Source organism: Zalophus californianus, chromosome 5 (assembly GCF_009762305.2).
Source record: "Zalophus californianus isolate mZalCal1 chromosome 5, mZalCal1.pri.v2, whole genome shotgun sequence".
Taxonomy (NCBI): Eukaryota; Metazoa; Chordata; class Mammalia; order Carnivora; family Otariidae; genus Zalophus; species Zalophus californianus.
The window spans coordinates 55,154,833-55,175,811 of NC_045599.1; the positions used below are offsets into that span (position 1 = coordinate 55,154,833).

Genomic DNA, 20,979 nt, shown 5'->3' on the forward strand with positions numbered 1-20,979 from the left:
GGTTAGAGTCGGTGCTTGTTGTCCATAAGTGACAGCGCCCAGAACCGCAGACCTGCATATCTCACTGCCTACTTGATGTCTCCACTGGGGCATCTAAACAGCTTCTCAAAAGTTGCATGTCCAAAGTGGAGCTCTGCTTTCCCACCCCTGTGCCCACATGCAGGCTGATCCTCTCTGTTCATGGCAGCTCAAGCACGCCAGTCACATACTCATGGCAAAGAGCTTGGGGTCTTTCTTTACGCCTCTTTCTCTCTCACATCCCACGTGGAGTCCTTCAGAACTCCCCTTGGCTCAGTCTTCCCAACATGTGCAAAAGCCAGCCACCTTTCACACTGTTGCTGCTATCACCCTGGGCTAAAGCCACCATTTCAATAGCTTTCTAACTGGTTTCCTTGTACTTTTAGCACAAATGGCACAGTTCTAAAAGCATCTGTTCTCAAAATATCAGCCGAGTGAGCTTGTGAAGGCACAGATCCCCGTGTTCCAGATCTTCCAGGGCTTCCTGTCAACCCCCGAGGACGGCAGAAGCCCCGAGAGTGGGTGCGAGCCCCTGTTGTCTCCCCCTCTGTCCTCTGCCCCTTCCTCCCCCTGCTCCAGCCGCTCTGGCATCTTTGCTGTTCTCTCAATGGGTCGGACATGCTACCGCCAGAAGGCCTTTCCTGGCTCTTCCTTCTGCCTGCAATGCTCCTCCCTCAGATCAGCCAGGGGGACTGATGGCCCCCTCCCCTCCTTCAGGTCTGTTCAGATAACACGTTCTCAGCCCTCTCCTGACCACCCTGTGCTTGGCTCACACAGTGACTCAGAGCAACCCTATCTGTGGCCAGCATCTCCCAGAGACTTCTGGTCTCCCAGACCAACAAGGCAAAAACCAGCCTCACCATCCACATGCCAAAGGGCTGTCCTTCCTTCTGTGTTAATGGTGCAAGCTCACACCTTGGGCATGCTTATCCCTCTTCCCTGTTGTCCGCCCCCCGACTCAGCACCATTCACTCCTTCACTTCCTTTATTCTGAATAAGTACTTGTACCACGTTAGTCTTTGTCAAACACTGCTGTCATCTCCCCACATCCACTTAAGGACCTTTCTCTCTCTGTTTCCTGGACTAAGCCCACACTTTGCAGAGAGATGCGTTAGGTGCCCTCTGTGCCAAATGGTCCTACAGTTGGTTCCCTCTTCAGCCTTGGTTTACAGCCAGAGGCCTTGCCAGGCATGTTGTCCTTCCCTCCCACTGAGTGTGTTCTCCCGTCTCTGACCCTTTGCTTCTGATGATCTCCCTCCTCTTCATTTCTCCCAACTCTTCTGCATCTGTCTTGATTTCTTACCTCATCTTGGGAGGTCTTCCCTGACCACTGTGTCCAGAATTTTTGTGCACCACATGTATGATCTCTTTATCCTCTTCCATTTCATACTGGATTATGGACAACCTCTTGATATTTAACTACTAAAATAGAGCCCTAAAATCAAGGACTAAAATGATACAGTGATGCTTCTGTATCCCCTGCAGCAGCTATCACAAAGCCCAGCCCTTGGGCACTTCTGTGTAGTTAACGACAGACAGAAAACTGGGGCAGGGGTTCGCAGGGAGGGAGGTGGGCTCACTGAAAGGTAAACTGTAGTGTAGCACAGAACATGTTGGTTCACAGAAAAGTTGGTCAAGTGGATGGCCATGGAAGTTTGAGTGGAAGGCAGAAATGGCTGAAAATATGGAGGATGTATTTGGCTTTTAAGAAAGTCATTACTGGGACAGTTGGTTAAGCGGCTGCCTTTGGCTCAGGGCGTGGTCCCGGGGTCCTGATATCGAGTCCCACATCAGACTCCTTGCTCAGTGGGGAGCCTGCTTCTCCCTCTGCTCTGCCTGTTGCTTCGCTCCCCCTGCTTGTGCTCTCTCTCTGACAAATAAATAAATAAAATCTTTAAAAAAAAAGTCATTTTTTTTAAATGCAATAGGACTCATAAAAGATAAAAGGCTTAAGGAGAAATTTAAAATTATCCCAAATCTTACTAACTAGAGAAGATGGCTATTCATATTTTAATGGAGTTCATTCTCGTTAGCTATTTATGCTCATGTTTTATTTGATATGAAATGTGTTTAATTACTCCTTACTTAGTGTACGTTTAACTTTTTCTCATTTTTTTCCACAACAAATAATGTGGTCGGTGGCATTCTTTTGCATGTAACACTGTCCACATCTTTTTTTTGGCTGTGTGGGTTCAATCCCACAACCCTGAGATCATAATCTGAGCAGAAATCAGCAGTCAGACGATTAACTGCGCTACCCAGGCACCCCAACACTGTCCACATCTTAGATTATTGTCTTACATTCTAGCATCGGTATGAGTATATGTAAAGTTTCCTCTTTAACGCACAGTTTTTAAAAAAGTTTTAAGATTCATAGTTTTTAAGAAGAGGAGTGTTGCGGGTTTAAACTTTGGTTATTAAGCTTTTTTACATGGGGCAGATTTTGACATGTAAACTCAGCTGTTACTGGTAAATCCTATTTTATGCGTGTATTTTTGTTTTTAATTATGAAGGTTACTATTTCTAATCTTAACATGATAGAAAACAAAACGTAATATAGGTATTCAAAATTCTGGTGTTCGTATTCTTCTTTGTTAAAATCTGAGTTTCTAGTTTTTTATAAATACTATATTTCTATAAAATTATTTTTGTTTATAGATAGATTTCCCTGCTTATATTTAGATGTTACATTACTGGGTGCACAGAAGTTCACAAATCACAGCTTAATTGCAGATTTAGCTTTCGTAAACATAAAATTACCCTTCATTCATTGCCTTTGGCATTGATTTTTACCTTCTCTAAAATTAACATTCCTCTTGCTTTCCTTTTCTTTGTATTTTTCCCTATTTCTGTGTTTTTATTATTTTTTTTTAATTTCTGTGTTTTTAATTTGGGGCATATGTCTTTAATTTACCTGTAGTTAATCTGTAACTGAGAGATACTATTTTATAACAAGACTTTTTTTCTTATTTACATTTAATTTTACAGCTGTCACCTATCTTTTATAGTTCTTTGCTCTTTTCCTTGATGTCTGATTTAGCTATTTATACCATGCGTTGTTGGTTTTTATGTTCTCAGGGACTTGGCAAGATAAGCTCTTGTAGTATCAACTAGTGGTAACTTTTAAGGCTTATACGTGAATATTCTTTTTTTTTTTTAAAGATTTTATTTATTTATTTATTTGAGAGAGAGAGAATGAGAGATAGCACAAGAGGGAAGAGGGTCAGAGGGAGAAGCAGACTCCCTGCTGAGCAGGGAGCCCGATGTGGGACTCGATCCCGGGACTCCAGGATCATGACCTGAGCCGAAGGCAGTCGCTTAACCAACTGAGCCACCCAGGTGCCCCTATACGTGAATATTCTTAAATTTCTCCTATATTTACCCTTTTTTTCCCTAGAATCTATTGGTATACTAAGCTATTAAATTACTATTTTTATGTTGTATGTTTAATCTTTGAAAAATAGTGTTCCGTTTCAAGAATTTGATATTTGTATTCATTTCTCTATCTCTGCTTACAAAAATTTTTTGGATATGATTCTTTAGCTGGTTTTATTGCTTTCTTCTCTTTGTTTTTCTTTTTTAAAATAAAGCTGATTGATTCTTGAACTCTTAACTTTGATTCTGCTCATAATAGTCTTGAGTAGGATTTCAGGTAAATCATTTTTTCCAAAAGAGTTATTGGACTGATCTGTTTTCTGAAACCTGTGTCTCTAAGGAGGTAGTATATCTTTTCTTCCTTCTTTCACACACAAAAAAGAGTTATCTGGCTGAATAAATTCCTAGGCCAATATCTTTCCCACAAACATCCTGTCAACATTGGTCCATGAATTTTGGGCATTGAATATTACAATAGAAAAGTTTGGGGGCTTGTCTGACCTTATTTCTTTGTTGGTAACCTGTTCTGCCTAGATGCTTGAGAACTTTAAATTTTTCAGTCATACAGATACCGTCAGAACATGTCTACAGAATAGGTGTCGTTTAACTCCTAGAAAACAGGGAGACCTTTTGATTTGCCTTTTGTAGTTCTTTTTTAGTTCGATAAAAGTTTTGTCCATTGTAGCTTTGACTATTGCTTCTGATGTAATTTTTCTGATTTCTTCCTTGGAGAAGTGTGATCTCTGTTACCTTTTTTTGTAGGACATCTTCTACTTTATAATTATACCCTCCTTTTTCTCTACATTCAGGGGGGAATCTTTCAAGTTTAATTTCCCAGTGCTGCTTTGATATTTTGGTTAAATTGATTTTTCTCCGTTGGGTCCACGTTCTGCTTTCTTGTCCCCCAAAGCTCCATCTCCCTCTTATCGTGCTGGCCTAATATCAGGTCCTCTACTCCCTTTGTGGCCTTTTGGTCCTATTTTATGTCTATTTTGTGTCTCTGAAGGAAAATACATTTCAAATATCTAAGTTTTTCCTCTCTGTTTCTAGAGTTAATAATCATCAGTGGCTTTCTTTTCCTGTGACTTTTCTGTCTAACTTTGTGTTATCTCATAGTTTCTACTTCTTCCCCTTTTCCTTTCATTCACTTGTTCTGCAATGAGGAGAGAGCAGTCTGATTTCCACATTTGCCAGCAGGACCAGCACGTGGATAATCCTGACCTCTGCTCATTAGCCATTGAGGTATTGGCTAAAATGCCTCTGTAGACCTACAGCGGGATGAAGTTGAGTTAGCTTCTCAGTGGGTTATAGGCACTTTGCCACTGCGGCTGGGATCGACCTAAATGGGACCTTCTACCCACGAGGAAGGATTCTTTCTGATGAAAATTGTGATAAGCTGCAGGCTCCCCCCTTTACTGTGTGGAGGTGGGTGAGACGAGAGCAGCATGGCCGGCGGTGTGGAGGCTGGTGGGGATCGAGGGCAGAAAGACAACAGCCCGGCAAAAAGCAGTCCCCACGCACAGGGGCGGCTTTCTGTGAAGACAGCCTGGATCTCTGAGCCGGGGGCAGAAAGGAGCAGGCAAACTCTTCCATTCTTTTAGTGAAATTGAGGCCACGTGTTGTGTAGAGGAAGACAAGCAAGCGGCCAACTTGTCTCTTTTAATGTGGCTATCTGAAGTTAGCAGGAATTCCTCCTGGAGCCTGACAGGACTTTTTTCAGCATTGTTATGAGTTTGTTTTCTTTCTTTCCGTCTTGCAAGGCATTCTCCCTGGTGCGGGAATGGGCAGTTGCCACCAGCCAGATATCAGAAATCCCTTGCAGGGCAGGGCATATAGTAGTAAATGAGTTCTCAGGCAGACACAGAAGTGTCTATCATGCATGATTGCAGGTTTCGTAATTGGTAAGACTCTGTGCAGAAGGGGGAAAATCTCTCCAAGGAAATGAAAATATTAACCATGTGCTTGTGCTCAAGGGTGGGACTGCATGTGATCTAGATATTTTTCCTTATGTTTTCTAAATATTTTTGTGTGCTACTTTTATGATGACCAGTAAAAGCACAGTGCTGTCTTCCTCATTTTTGTCTTTCAGACTGTAATGCAAACGTCCACAAGGGTTGTAAGGACGCCGCCCCTCCGTGTACCAAGGTAATCTGTCATTTGTTTTTACCTATGCATATGTAGCTTTGTTGCTTTCTGTTATCTGTTTAGGTTTTATTCTTTTATTACTGTCTATATTTGTTTTTAAAGTGATCATTATAGTGATTAAAAAAAAAAAAACACACATGTTCAGGGTGCATAGTTGTTTCCTGAACTATCCACCTTTGGAAATAGGAAAAGCTCAAACATGGCCGCCTGTGTTATAAGGTATAAGTGGGTTAGTCTTTCCACTGAGAACTGCTTGGTTTACCAGTGTGGACCTCAAGTGTATGTATATGAAGCCTAGAGTGGTAATTCTCAAACATCAGCAAATAGCAACATTACCTGGAGGACCTGGGAAAACTAGATTTCTGGGCCCCATTTTCATATTTGCTGACCCAGTAGGATCTGGGTGGGGTCCAGGAATTTGTATTTCTAACAAGTTCCCAGGTGGTACTGCTGTCCTGGGACCACACTGTGAGGTCCCCTGGAATAAAGGAATGGTCTCTGAGATTGGGAGGGGGCTTGAGAAAATGGATGCATCTGGTCACATCTCTTCCTTTCTTTCCCACGCTAAAGTCACGTCCAAAATGTATGCGAGTGAGCATGATGACGCTTCAGAGGGAACCTTGGAGTCTCCAACTTCTGTGCCAATTGAAACAGATCTTGTGTCTGGTCACGTAGTTATGGGTGATGTTTCAATACCTCAGGGTGTTGTGGCCGGTAGGCAGAAGGGGTAGCCAAGAGTAGGAAGAACAAGTAGGAGAAAGGCAGTGCTGATAGGGGCTCCTCTCTCAGCTGCGGTCTGGACCCATGAGATGGAGATTTCTGGTTCCCCAAAGACTTGTAACAGAGCTGGGATATTCATGATATGTGTTCATGAGGCACGCCTTCTTTACAGCTTGCACATCTCATTATCATGCCATTTTCCTCTTCAGTGCATTTAATGCCTTTTGCTTTAAATATTTCTTTGTTTGAAATAAGATAACAAAAATGATATCGATAAGAATCCTATGTAACTGGGTGGACATTTTTGTAGTCAGATGGAATTTAATCTCATTTTACGTGTTTCTAATGTTCTTTACCAGAAATTCCAAGAGAAATACAACAAGAACAAACCGCAGACCATCCTTGGAAGTAAGTGACGTGGAAATGGCAATTTCATACATACCATACTTTTTTTCCAATGTGAAATACCTACTCCTTTTGTTTTCTCCTTTGTCCAAATATTTCTTCTTTCCTAACACATGATTAGTGTAATATTTGCTTACACAAGGAGGTCAAGAATGGTATAAAATTCTATGCCAGTCTAATAGCTTTTGTGCTAGATGTACTATATGATATTTTATTTTAAGAGGACTATAAGGGGGGATGTGTTAGGATATTGCCTCAATTCTAAGACATGATCTAGTGTAATATACACTACTGATTTAATAACAACCTTTGGGGGAAAAGAGAACACGACATGAAGTGTCCATAACTTTGTTTTCCCAGCACTAACACATACTTAACTACACAAATACCTATCACATGCTTCTTCAGAATCAGAGTTAGGGACAAAATCCTGAAGTTTGGAGTCTACAGTCCCTGATGTCCATTATCATAGTGACCTGGTCCTGCTTATTAGCTGGGCTTGAGGCTGTGATCTCATCAGCTCCTTTAGGATGACAGTGATATTTCAAGGCAACCTGGTGTTTTTCTCATCTACTGTTAAACTTGGTGCTTCTGTTTTTCCTTGAATTACATATTGCTTCATATGAAACAATTCTTCTTTGCACTAATTGGAAGCTTTTGACAGTAGTTTACATTGCATGCAAGAACCAGGGACCATCATCTCCTAAGTTTCAAAATCCTCCCGTTTGTTGTGAGAGACTTTGCAATTTGTTCTGCCTCAAATGTGGCATTGCTTGCCATGTGGAAGGCATTTTTAAGTTTGTGGTCACTTTTCATTTGAATGCTCTAACAGTGTGACCAGTGTTTCCAAAACCACTTGAATCACAGGACAATACAGTATGCAGATTCATGGTGCTATGCGATTGGGTGTGATGTTGAACAGGTTGAGCTAGTGCAGAGAGTCACAACTGTGACTTCGTTTACACCCCTGCCTGGACAGAAGTCCCTTTGATTGTAGTTGGGAGGTGCTTGTCAATTTCATAAGGTTCGGCATGAAAATAAAAGGACCTTATAATTGATAAAATTCCTTCTCTGGGAGTCATGAAAATCAAACCAAATCATACATGTATAAAATCCTCTGTAATATCCCGGGGTTCCATGTAAGTGTTGATTCTCTTCTGCTTGAGAAGGTGTGTGCTCTATCTCTGATACTGTAGGATTGAAACATTTCCTGAGGGTCATGTATGGTACACCTCAAGTATAAGAGCATATATGCCCGTAACGATTTAGAAGAAAGTGTTGAGAAGAAGTTTGGAAGAAACCAGAAAGGTATTGAAGCACCCTTTAGTTTTCAGTATGTGAGAGAGAAGAGCTCAGCTTGACTTGCAGGTTTCATTTGCCTGAAGTTCTCACCCCCTAAAGAACAGACTCCCCAGCATCATTCCAGTCCACTGACATGGTTCTGTGTGTATGTGTGTATGATTGTTGAAACATACAATATGCCTTCTACTAATAGTACTAATAACACCTTGCATCTATTTAAAGCTGGCTGGAAGGAGTACAAGCAGTGGTTTATGGGAAAGCTCTCTCAGTGTTTCCCCATTCCATCTTCTTGTTTGTGTAATCCCAGCCGCCCACAGTCTCCAAGTGGCTGTGCTGAAGCAGGCCTGCTGCATGGGTATTGGGAGGGTGTGAAATGGAAGGGACATTTGAAGCAGATGTCAGGAGGCGGCAAGGAGACTGGTGTCAAGGCTGGGTATGCGACATATTAGCAGCCGCCATTCCAGTGTTTCGCTCCTTGGCTTTTGAGTGACTCCTTGTAATTACTGCCCTCTGTGAAAACCGCATGAAGTGCCCATCTCTTATTTCTAGACTCTTCATTGCGAGACATCCCACAACCTGGTCCCTGGTTGCACCCTTCTTCCTCCATGCCTATTGGATTGCCCACCGGGAGAAAAGAAGCTTCCACACAGGCCCATCCTTTGTCTAGAAGTGTTCCGGGCACTGCCTTGGAAAGGTAAGATGAGAAACCACTCTGAGCCTTCACGTCTCCGAGCCACTGCTGGAACTGACTCGTCTCCCTCCTTCCCTCCGGCTTCAGAAGGTCGGGGCCAACCCTGGAGTGTGAGAGTGACGGGAACACCTGGAGAAGCAGGTCTCATTCCGATGAGCTGCTACAGTCCATGGGCTCTTCTCCCTCCACGGAGTCCTTCTTAGTGGAAGGTGAGGAGAAGACACTTTTGTTTCTGGGAGGAATTGCCAGAAGGAATATTTTCTGAAGGATCAAACATATTATATGTGTGTGTGTGTGTGTGTTTTAAAGAATTCTGTTTCATGGTGTCTTTTTGGTATAGGTTCTTTTGATAAATGAAAATTTAGCCTCAGTGAATACTCCCAGGTAGTGGTCAAGGATGTATGATATATGAAATAGACATGTGGCATGAAAATAAGAGAATGAGATACATCGTGTGCTTTTTACTGTTTATAAGGTTTTAGAACTGATGAATTGGAGTAAGGATCATATATTAAAAATACGTACTTCACTTAGTTAAGACTGGGCTTGCCTAGATTTCTGAGATACTTATCCCCATCTGTTGCCCCCTACTTCTAGGGGAATAAAAGCATTTTTTAAAAAGCATATTTTGTAGGATAGGATTTAATCTGGTGGACTGCGTGTTGTATCCAAGCTGTATCAATAAGTGAAGGAGGACCAGAGAAAAGGAGAGCAGTAAGGTGAGGGGTGGACTCTTCCCCCGGAATCGATTGCTTTTATTTTAAACTTGAGTCTTTCAATCCATTGTCCTCTCATGCTGACTCCTCTGGGCTGGACTCTCTCTCAGGAGTGCTGTTTGGACAAATAGGATTTAGTTTTCCTGGAAGGAGTATGTGTGTGTGATATCAAATTCTGTCAAAAAATCTGTACTCACCTGTGACTTGAGCCCTTGTACCCTGCTTTCTTGTTTATATTAAGGACAGCGAGCCAAGTCAAGAGCAAATCAGGTGGACAAGTACAAAACTCAGATTTGAGTAAAGAGTGCAGAGTAACCTGGGGCAAAAGGTAGTGTGTGTTCAAGATTCTGTAAGCACATTATGGACTCAAAAACTTACCAAAAATAAAAGAACTAAAATAGACCACGCCAAAACAGAAGAATCTTTAAATGTCTTTTTTTTTTTTTTTTTTTAGACATACACACCATCACTCTTTTAATGATTCTTTGTTTTCTTGCAAGCTGCCTTGATTTGGATCCTTTCACCAGTTTGGTTTCTAGATGTTTCTGCCCCACATCAACAGTATTTTGGCTTAGCTGTTTTTGTGTTCAAAGCAGGTTTATTTTGTGTGATGAATCTGTAGACATGGGTACTTGGAAAGGCCTTTGTTTTGTGTTATTCCACTTCTGGCTTTTGTGTTCCACCCGCACGCTAGATGTCGTGGATTCTTCTCTGTGGAGTGACCTCAGCAGTGACGCCCAGGAGTTGGAAGCAGAATCTTGGAGTCTGGTGGTGGATCCCTCATTTTGCAGTAAGCAGGAGAAAGATGTCATCAAAAGACAAGATGTCATTTTCGGTAAGCATTTAAAATATGCTCTTGGGCTTGAAGCAGGGTGGTATAGGGGAAAGAGCATGGAATTTGCCGTCATACAGACGTGGGTTCAAATCTCAGTCCTTTCCAGTTACTTGATCTCAGACAAATGGTTTAATTCACCTGGATCTTAGTTTCTCTGTCTTTAAAATGTGGATAATGATATTCACGTTTAAAATGTGAGGCTTAATTGAAGCGTTGTATGTACGTGATACAAAGCGAATTTTATTTCTCAGATCCTTTTCAAGTTTACTTACACATGGCTTATACTTCTTCTGAGAATCACTGTAAGTTTTCACATATTTTAATGTAGGGCAGACAGCGCTGCTGGGTACATAGCTCTGCAGCTTGCCTGCATGCACCATCAGGTACCCTTCATGTAGACTGCAGTGGGATGGGCAACACCTGGATCAGAGCAATGTGGGCCTGTGTTCTGCATTCCTAAGTGTGAATTTCAACTCTGAGATTTTACTATTTCCCACTATTGGGAGAGAGGCAGTCTGAATTAGGGGAAGTTAAATTATCAACTGGTTAGAGAAAAATGAAGTTGAAACAATTTTAAAATGCAAAGTAGATCCTCAGAAGTGCTTCCAAGAAGGTACCCTACTTGAAAGATGGGACTCACTCTTAGTTTTTACTAGTTCTTTGTTTGCAGGTATGGGCCACAAAGTCCATGGTGACAAGGATTCCTTCTCACCTTCTCACGTTGGTGGTTAGGCAGGTCATATGGGATGATGTACAAGCCTGGTTTGAAATCTGTCCAGGGCTGTATAGGTGGGAAGACGCCGTCCCTTTTATTTCTCATGTAGTTTGTATTATACTGTAATTGTTCTTCACTTACTTCTTGATTTCATATATTAAAAATAATCTAACCCATTTGGGATGAATTATCATGTTGTGCAGTTCACAGCATGGCCTTTGGGGTTAGAGGGCCTTGTATTCCAAAGGAAATTCTTCACTCTTCTCTTCATTGTCTTTATTTTTTTTTTTTAAGATCTTATTTATTTGACAGAATGAGCACAAGCAGGGGCAGCGGCAGAGGGAGAGGGAGAGAAGCAGACTCTCCGCTGAGCAGGGAACCCCACATGGGGCTCGATCCCAGGACCCTGAGATCATGACCTGAGCCGAAGGCAGATACTTAACCAACTGAGCCACCCAGGCGCCCCTTCGTTGTCTTTCTTTAAAGGATGAGAAAAATCATTACTATGTTTTGGGTCATAATGGATAATTAGATAAAAGGATTAAATGAATCATATGAATAAGTGCTTCTAGTACAGAGTAGGTGCGAAAAACATGGTAGGAAAGAATAACTTGAAGTTAGTGGGTCAAAGAGATTTTTGTTTATGATAAAATAATAAAGCTAAATTGAGATTTGTTTACCCTCCATGGCTAATATTTTAGAGTCTTCCTAATATCTGAGTCCAAAATACTAATCTAGAATTGTACTTATGGTTCTCCCACAAATCATGAATTATTTCCTCTCTTGATGCATTTTTATAATTGAGATAGAATTCATATACCATAAAATTTACTCTATCACAGTGTAGAGTTTAGTAGTTTTTAGTATGTTCATGAAGTTGTACAACCATCAACCATCTAATTCCAGAGCATCTGCATTCCTCCAGAAAGAAACCCTGTGCCCTTAGCATTCACTCTCTGTGTTCTCTCCCGCTAGCCCCAGCAGCCATTCATCTGCTTGTCCCACTGGATTTTCCTCCTCTGGGTATTTGGCATAAATAGAGTTGTACGATATACGGCGGCTTCTTGCGCTTAGCGTATTGTTTTCAAGGTTCATCTGTGTTGTATATCAATACTTCATTCTTTTTTATGGCTGTAAATTATTTTACTGTAAATATCCTATGTTTTATTTAATTATCATTTAATGGTCATTTTATCAGTGGATGGTCATTTTGGACTATTGCCACTTTTGGGGTCACATAGTAACTTTATATTCAACCCATGGGAAGAACTGTCAGACTGTTTTCCAAAGCAGCTGCACCATTTTACCCACCTACCAGTGATATACTGAGGATTTTGCTTTCTCCACATCCCTACCAACACTTCTTTATTGTCCACCTGTTTTATTCCAGTTAGCCTAGTGTGTGTGAATTTTCGTTTTGATTTGCATTTTCCTGAGGGCTAATGATGTTAAGCATCTTTCCATGTACTCATTGGTCATTCGTAGATCTCTTTGGAGAAACATCTGTTCAAATCTTTTCCCCCATTGAAGTGGGTTTTTTTGTTCATTTTGTCTTTTTACTGTTGAGTTGTAACACTTGTTTTTATACTCTGGATGCAAGTCCCTTCTGAGATATTTTTCTTGCATTAAAAAATTTTTTTTCAGTCCTTTTACTGGAAATGCCAGCATTACTTTTTCTATAGAAGTTTAGTAATTAGCGTCATTGGCAGCCACACTTTATTAAAAATTGATATTTGAAAACCAAGTAAGGTCATTGGAAAACATCTGATTCCATGTTCCTTGTAGTATTTGAATCATCAGTGCCATAGCCCGGCAACCTGATCATACACATTTTTCTTGAACACCTCCATTTTCTAGAAACTCTTTCCATAGACATTGCATTTTAAATCTACTAATCTGTGCTAAGATCTGAAGTTCCTCTCCCCTAGTTTCTGTCTATTGACTCTACCCACATAAGAAGTCTGATCTCTCTCCCTAGGCTGGCCCACTGCCCTCCTCCCTTTCTTCTTTCAAAGAAGCCTCATTACTTGCTTTGAGGTTTAGAGCAAGTTATGTACAACCTTTTGACACAGTTTATTCATCTAGAAGTACGGATAAGAACATCTACTTATCTTGGTTCTGAGAAATAAAATACTGTATACTTTCCAACAAATATTAGCACCTGTTGTATGCCAGGCATTAAGTCTGGAAACCAGGGAAATAACAGCGAGCAAAATGTACAGATTTTCTGCTCTCATGAACTCACTTTGCTGTAGGAAGACAGAGGACACAACCTACAGTGTAGTCCAGGATATGTGTAGAATACATAATAGGTTGTAGGTGGTGGTAAGTGCTGAAAAGAAAAATACATATCAAACAGGGGGACGAGGGCTATGAAATGTTAGGGTATACAGGGGAGGAGACTTAAGAGACAAGAAATATTCGAAGAGACCTGGATGACTTTATAAGAAGGAGCTAGGTGGATTGGGGAAGAAAACATCTCAGGCAGCTGGAACAGCAAGCATGGAGGCCTTGAAGAAGGATCTGACTCTCTCCCATTCTGTGGGCTGTTTTTTCACTTTATCCACAATGTCCCTTGATCATCACACTTTGTTTTCTTCTGGAGAAATTGGAATCAATGCTGACTTTTATAGCGGAAGAATATCATTGTTCATAAACATTCCTTTTTTTTTTTTTTTTAATTTGTATAACATTCAGTGTTCAGCCGCTAATGTAGGTCACTGGAGTACTTCGTTGTCCAAGCTTCTTTCTGCATGTTTGTTTCAGAGCTGATGCAAACAGAGATGCATCATATCCAGACCCTGCTCATCATGTCTGAGATCTTCAGGAAAGGCATGAAGGAGGAGCTGCAGCTTGATCACAGCACCGTGGATAAAATCTTCCCCTGCTTAGATGAGTTACTTGAAATCCATAGGCATTTCTTTTATAGTATGAAGGAGCGAAGGCAGGAGTCCTGTGCTGGTGATGACAGGAATTTCATCATCAACCGAATTGGAGATATTCTAGTGCAGCAGGTAAGGGAGGTTTAAGGGCCCAAACCTCAAAAACCTAAAGGTTTGCTGACTCTCTACAATGTTAAAAGCTTATGAAGAACTGCAATTGTTTTACCATTACTGCCAGATGGGATTGGTTGGTTTTCTTCTGTTCGATACCCCTTTGTGTGCCTGGTGGCTGAGAGCTTTACCAGCCAGTGACTGACTTCTGTTGAGTCTCAGGACCTGGTGGGATGATCCCCATCCCTCTCTCCACCAGGAAGTCACGGTCATATCTAAATCTCTTATGAAAATTCTGCGTAGACTTCTTGATGTGGTGGCTCTGTGATAACAGGGCTCCCCCCGTGGAACCGTGGTAGTCATGCCACTATCGCCAAGATGGATGTTGGTTCATCTTAGGAAGAGGGAGGAAGATCTGTTATCATTAAAGCCTTAGTGTTCCTGCCTGGGGGACAACACAGTAAATGTCACTGAAAGGAGGCACTTTTTAGGTGCCTGGGATGTTTGAAGCATCATGAGAATGGACTGTGCTACTCTTCTAATAGAAAAGAGAAAACAAAATTTTGACAATTCGTATTGGCCTTCTGATCCCTTTGCAAGGGGTTTTCTGTGATATAGATGCTAATAGAGAAGTTAAATAACATGTATTCAGTGACCCTCATAGAGCGAGCACTTTCCAGGGTACTTGTATGTATACTACCTCCTTTCCCTTCACAACTCTCTATATGAGGTAGATATTATCTTTCCCATTGTATGAATACAGAAACCGGGCCATGGAGGAGGTAATGGTTTTCTCAAGTTCACTTATCTCCTAAGTAGCCTAACTGAGGTTTGAATCAAAATCTGCTCTCTGAACAATGAGTTAGGCATATGATTTCTTGAGACCTCTGTAGTGACACCTGGGGAAGCTTTTTATCATCACTAGTTTGTAAGTCCCAGTAAAGCAGGGATTCTTGTTGATTTGATTACTAATGTATTCATTAATTTAATGAATTTCATTTAATGAATTTCATTTAATAATTCATCAAACTAATTTCACTTAGAACAGTGCTTGGTCCCATAAATATTTATTGAATGAATGGGTCACTTAGGAACAAAAAACTAGGGAATTTGCTTGAATGCCATGTTTTGCAGTCCCTTGGAGCACTTGGAGAAAGGCATGGAGAGGCATCCCTAGTTAGCTTAGTTTGACTTCCTCTTGATAAATACCAAATGCCATCTTCTCCAAAAGACCGATTTTGAATCCATTTCACTGTGTAGCACACAATAATAGAGTTCAGCTGTTGGTTTATTTACTACAAATGGAGGAGTTAAGTTCATTGATACAAATATGCTTAAAGGTGTGTGTGTGTGTGTGTGTGTGTGTGTGTGTGTGTGTGTATTTCATTTCTCTGGGATAAATATGTGGGTGTCTTAATTTCTGGATTGTATGGTAGTTGCATGCTTAATTTTGTGAGAGACTGCCAACTATTTTCCAGAGTGGTTGTATGATTTTACATCCTCATCAACAGTTACAAGTAATCCAGTTTCTCTGCATCCTCACCAGCATTTGGCATTGTCACTATTTTTCATTTTAGCTATTCTGAAAGACATATACGGATAACTCACTGTGATGTAAATTATAATTCTCCCATATCTGATGATGTCCCGCATCTTTCATGTGCTTATTTGCCATCTGTATATCCTCTCTGATAAAAGGTTGGCTCATGTCTTTTGACCATTTTCTAATTGGATCGTTTGTTTTCTTACTGTTGAATAGTGAAATTTCTTTATATATTCTAGATCCTAGTCCTTTGTCAGCTATGTGATTTGCAAACATTTTCTTAAGTCTGTAACTTGTTCTCTTATTCTCTAAGTTTGATGAAGTCCATTCTTTCAGTTTTTCCTTTTAAAGGTCATGGTTTTGGTTTCAAGTCTAACAACTTTTTGTTTAGCCTGAGATCTCAAAAGATTTTCTCCTATGTATTTTTGTAAAAGTTTTACAGTTTTATGTTTTACATTTAAGTCTGTGATCCATTTTGAGTTAATTTTTGTTTAAGATCTGAGCCACATGTCAAGATTCACTTTTTGTTTTTGATCTATGGATGTCTAATGCCCCAATGCCATTTGTCGGAAGTACCATCCTTGCTCCACTGAATTGTTTTTGCTCCTCTGTCAAAAATCCACTGGGCATTTTGGGCTCCTACTCTGTTTCGCTAATCTATGTGTCTGTCCTTTCACACAGTCTTAATTATTGTAGCTTTATAATAAATCTTGAAATTGAGTAGACTGAGTCCTTCTACTTTATTTTTTTCAAAATGTTTTTTAGCTATTCTTTTATCTTTCCATCTAAATTGTATAATAATCTTGTCTGTATGTATTTTTAAGAAAAAACTTGTTGAGATTCTGAGGAGGATTGCGTTAAACCTGTAGATCAGTTTGGGAAAATTGACATCTTTACCATGTTGGGTCTTCCAATCTATGAACGTGATATATCTCTCCTTTGATTTACATCTTTGATTTTTTTTTTCACCTGCATTATATAGTTGTCAGCATAGAAGGCCTGTGTATACTTTGTTAGATTAGTATCTAAGTTTTTGTTTGTTTTGGTTTTTGTCTTGTTTTTAGCAATCAGAGGTAATTTAAGAATCAGCTCTTGAGACATACTTGCCCCCAGCATAGATGAAACTGTAAGCAAAGATGAAAAGATCAGAGATGGGGTTGTAAAGTTGAAGTACTTGTCAGGGGCAGGGTGGCTGTGTTTTAGTTTCTGTTGCGATAAGATTGAATGTGGCAGAGGGTAAAACATTGACATTCAAGTAATTCAGTTTGTGTCCTCCATACCACCTTATTAATCTGATTTGGTTCCCATCTAGAAGTTTCTACAGAGATGTTTCCACAAGTCAAGCTTATTGAAATATCCAGCCCATATCTCTACTTTGGTCCATTAGTCAATAAATTGGCATTCCGATTATTCATCTTTCCCTTTTACCTGACTTTCCTTTTGTGATGTATTGACAAAAATCAAATTCCAAATTGAGGACTGAGTCCATGGACATGGTCAGTTCACCAAATGTAAATGTCAACCCATGAGAGGTCAAACCTTGAGCACCCCCAAATGTTGCAACATAGCTTTTCTTCAGTCTAGAAAGGTAATAAAACAATAAGTTGAAATGATAAAGTTGCACAAACACCTAAAAAAGAATAAAAGGTAACAAATGTTTTTCATTTGGCTATGTGATAATTGAATTAGTCCAATAGAGTATAACCCCAATAGGTTGATGTCTTCCCCTTACCTCTTGGCAACTTCTTAGTTTAATTTAAAAAGTGTCTGGGGAAAAGAAGGGATTGTGTTCAGAAATTTTATGTTTATTCTTTATTTGCCAAAAATATATTGAAATATATGAAAATTGCATGTTCTCTTCAGGGTTTAGAACTAATTAAATTTATAAACCATCATTGAAATGTCATTCTCAGTTTTCAGAAGAAAATGCAAATCAAATGAAGAAAATATATGGAGAATTCTGCAGCCATCACAAAGAAGCTGTTAGCCTCTTTAAAGAACTCCAGCAAAATAAAAAGTTTCAGAATTTTATTAAGGTAAGTATTTTTAAACTATCGCAAAGTGGTAAGCCGGCACGGGGAAATTGTCCATGCTTTCTTGTTACATGACCTTAACAAGTTTCACATCGAGGTGCTGATTTTCAGAGGAAGGAAAAGAAAGAGATAGGCTTGTGGCAAAGATGGAAAATCTCTTTTTCTGTCTTGGTAAAATATTTCTCCCAAGTAATTTCCTTTTGTATCTTATATTTGTAAAGTGTCCTCCAACCTTCTGAGCACCTTTGTAATATCCTGGGTTGTCGTTTTATGTCCTGAGAAGTAATAAATCAGAAGAACCTTAGTGAAAACACAGAATCCACCCCACCCCCTGGATTAATTTGAAGCAAATCCAGAACATCATGTAATTTCACATGTATGTAATATGTATTTCTAAACAATGCATCTTTTAAAAATTACATTGACATTAGCACAATTAAGAATTATTCTTTAATATCTTCAGACAGCTGGTCAGTATTCAGATTTCCCTAAAAAATGAAAGGAAATTGGATTGCTTAAATCAGAATCTGACTAAAGTTTACATATTGTGTATCAGAGTTGTATCTTTTAAATCTCTTTTAATTTGATTGTGCCCCATCCCTTTATTTATTTTTTGGTGTTCCAGCTTATGTGTTGAAGAAATTTGTCCTTTAGAGTTCCTTGGATTGTACATTTTTTCTTTTATTTTGAGAATGTTAGGAGATACTCCCCCTCCCCCACACCACATACCTGAGTATTGAGAACTTGAAAACTTAAAGAATACTATGAAATTTTTAGGAAAAAAATTGACTTGATTAGAGGGAACTGTAAGTGCTGTGATGAATAATAACAAATGTAGAGGAAGACTGGTTAGAAAAACCAACAGTTAATTGCAAACTCACACTCAAAATGTGACTTTGATTTGTGAATATTTGCCAGAACTTTTGCTCTCATAAATCTTAACACTTAGTGAAACTTGCTTACTTTTGGAATTAACTGCAAATATATCAGTGTAACTTGAAACTTCTTAATTTTGAGAGTGAGATTATTGAGAGATTAATGACAAAGTGTACAATTTAATGACAATGAATCAAGTTTTATTTTATTTTATTTTTTAAAAGATTTTCTTTATGTATTTGACAGAGAGAGGGCACAAGCAGGGGGAGCAGCCGGTAGAGGGAGAGGGAGAAGCAGGGTCTCCGCTAAGCAGGGAGCCTGATGTGGGGCTCGATCCCAGGACTCCAGGATCATGACCTGAACCGAAGGCAGTCGCTTAACCGACTGAGCCACCCAGGCGCCCCGACAATGAATCAAGTTTTAATTAATGATAATGCATATTACGTTGTATCTGAATAGAACAATACAATGGCAGATTCTTTGTATTATTAAACTCAGACCTAAAAAGAAAATACAGTTTGTGTACATAAAAATGTATATATATTTTTTTAAGCTTCGAAATAGTAATCTTCTGGCTCGACGCCGAGGAATTCCAGAATGCATTCTGCTAGTCACTCAGCGCATCACAAAATACCCTGTCCTGGTGGAAAGGATTTTGCAGTACACAAAGGGTGAGTCATAGCTTCTGGGATAAACATTTGCCTCTTGCATTAATCTTAAACATAGCTGAGGTGTCATCAACAGATACAAATGCTTGTGGCCTGTGATTTATGAAGATTGTTGATTAGGGAAAAACTTTTAGAGCCTTAGGATTTGGATCCTTTTTGAGAAGATACCTTTTATGATGTCGCTTGGGCAGTAGTCTGAATTGCTCCAGGCAGCCTAAGCCAGGCAGCGTTCTTCGTACTTTGAACCTGCCTATCACTTCTTCAGTTTCCAGAACCTACCTCTTCCCTGTATCCAGATCTTCTTAATACCTCTGCTTCCCGATCTTCCTGTTAGCTTATCAGTAGTCCGATGAAACCGACCCCATGGATCCTCTCACCAGATGTCACATCTTCCAAGCCGTGAATTATTAGATTGAGAATGATTTTTGAGGGAGCTGTTTTTCCCTCTGTCAGTTCATCAAGTTCCAGGGGTAACATCTAGGCATCTTTTAGGAAGCTAATAATGCACATGGCTGAACCGTAAGCTCCTTAAAGGATCGAGAAGGCCCGTGTCTGTCTGGTTCACAACTGGATCTTGAATGCCTGGTGCAGTGACTGGTACAGAAGAGTCTATCAGTAAATAAGAACATGCCAGTGCAATGAACGAATGAATAAAAATGCCTGTTCCTCCAGCTAGCTTATTGATCTTGAGTAAATTATTTGTCGGATGGTGGTGTGTTTGGTTAACAAGGGCCTGGGTTTAGAATCGTGTGAACTTGCATTGCCATTGCATATACTCGGTTTTGCAGCTCATTTGTTGGGCACATTCGTTAAAGGATCCTCGGTTTTCTCCATTACTAAGTGAGACTAATAATCCTCAGGGAATTGTTGTGAGGATTAAATGAGATCGTTGCATAAAATGCCCAGTGCAGAGCCTGGTGTAAACAAAGGACTCACTAAGTGGGAGCTGTTTTTATTACCTTCGTTATGACCAGTTGACTTGGACGTAATGAAAGGGGTAATGAGATCTTAAATGCCGCCTCTAAAAAGTCAACCTCTAACATCTTTTTTGGGGGAAGCGGTCTAGGCATGTAGAAATGCATGAATTAGTGTTTCCTTTTTTCAGTCACATTAAGAACTAAGTTCAGGCAGGAATGGTAACCTCTGTTCCTGCATTTTTAGTGCTCCCTATAATTCAACATAAAAGAAAATACCAGCACAATATGAAGAGAAAAGCCTCATAAATGTTGTTCTCAGCAAAGTAATGAAAACAAAATTAAGGCTTTCAGTTTGTACGATGTTCATATTGTCTTAAGGGTAGAGTTAAATACAATACCTCAAAGACTAAAATCTGCCAGATTGTGTTAAGTCAGCTACTGCTACTCTAATAATTGTCCCATGCCAAATTCCTAGTAGGCAGAATAACGATCATTAACTACTGCATGTCAGAAATGATCAGCATGACTTAGGGCTTTCCAGGTATAGCTGTCATGATGGCTGAGTGAATGGACACTGCTTCTTTAGGTCAGGTCTTACCAGTGGTCCATTCTTGCTCTCTGGCTCCTGGGAGCATTGGTTTATGTGACTCAGTTATGGCGGTGCTTCTCAAACTTCGTTAGACATACTCCTCTCCTGCAGATCTTGCTTCCATGCAGATTCTGCTTCACTGAGGTGTGAGGTGCAACCCAAGGTCCCTAGCAAGACTCCCAGGTGAGGCCAATGTTGCATCACTTAGGGTAGCCTGCCATTACAAGACAGTAATTTGTCCCTGATGGTCAAAAGACTGAGCCTTTTCTTGGTCTCACCCCAAGTTACATTGTAACCCAACTTTGATTATCTTTACTCCTCTTTTCCTATTTATGAAATAGGCTCTTTGGAAAGGAGAATCTTTTGCGGGTTGGTAAGTGTAGGAAAGAGGATACTTTCAGAGACAGTGAGAAAGAATGTATCTTCCTTGTGAAAGAT

General features: G+C 40.0%; 1 protein-coding gene across 9 annotated transcripts in view; it reads left to right on the plus strand.

The window, feature by feature from the left end:
* ARHGEF28 (Rho guanine nucleotide exchange factor 28) overlaps positions 1-20,979 on the plus strand; it is a 321,591-nt gene that overhangs the window by 244,668 nt on the left and 55,944 nt on the right. For all 9 annotated transcript variants that reach the window (XM_027606410.1, XM_027606415.2, XM_027606414.2 and 6 more), the window contains 8 exons: positions 5,483-5,538; positions 6,618-6,666; positions 8,515-8,659; positions 8,744-8,865; positions 10,067-10,207; positions 13,689-13,936; positions 17,372-17,494; positions 18,921-19,038. In XM_027606410.1, the coding sequence (XP_027462211.1) occupies positions 5,483-5,538; positions 6,618-6,666; positions 8,515-8,659; positions 8,744-8,865; positions 10,067-10,207; positions 13,689-13,936; positions 17,372-17,494; positions 18,921-19,038 (1,002 nt within the window). The remainder of the gene's footprint in view (positions 1-5,482; positions 5,539-6,617; positions 6,667-8,514; positions 8,660-8,743; positions 8,866-10,066; positions 10,208-13,688; positions 13,937-17,371; positions 17,495-18,920; positions 19,039-20,979) is intronic.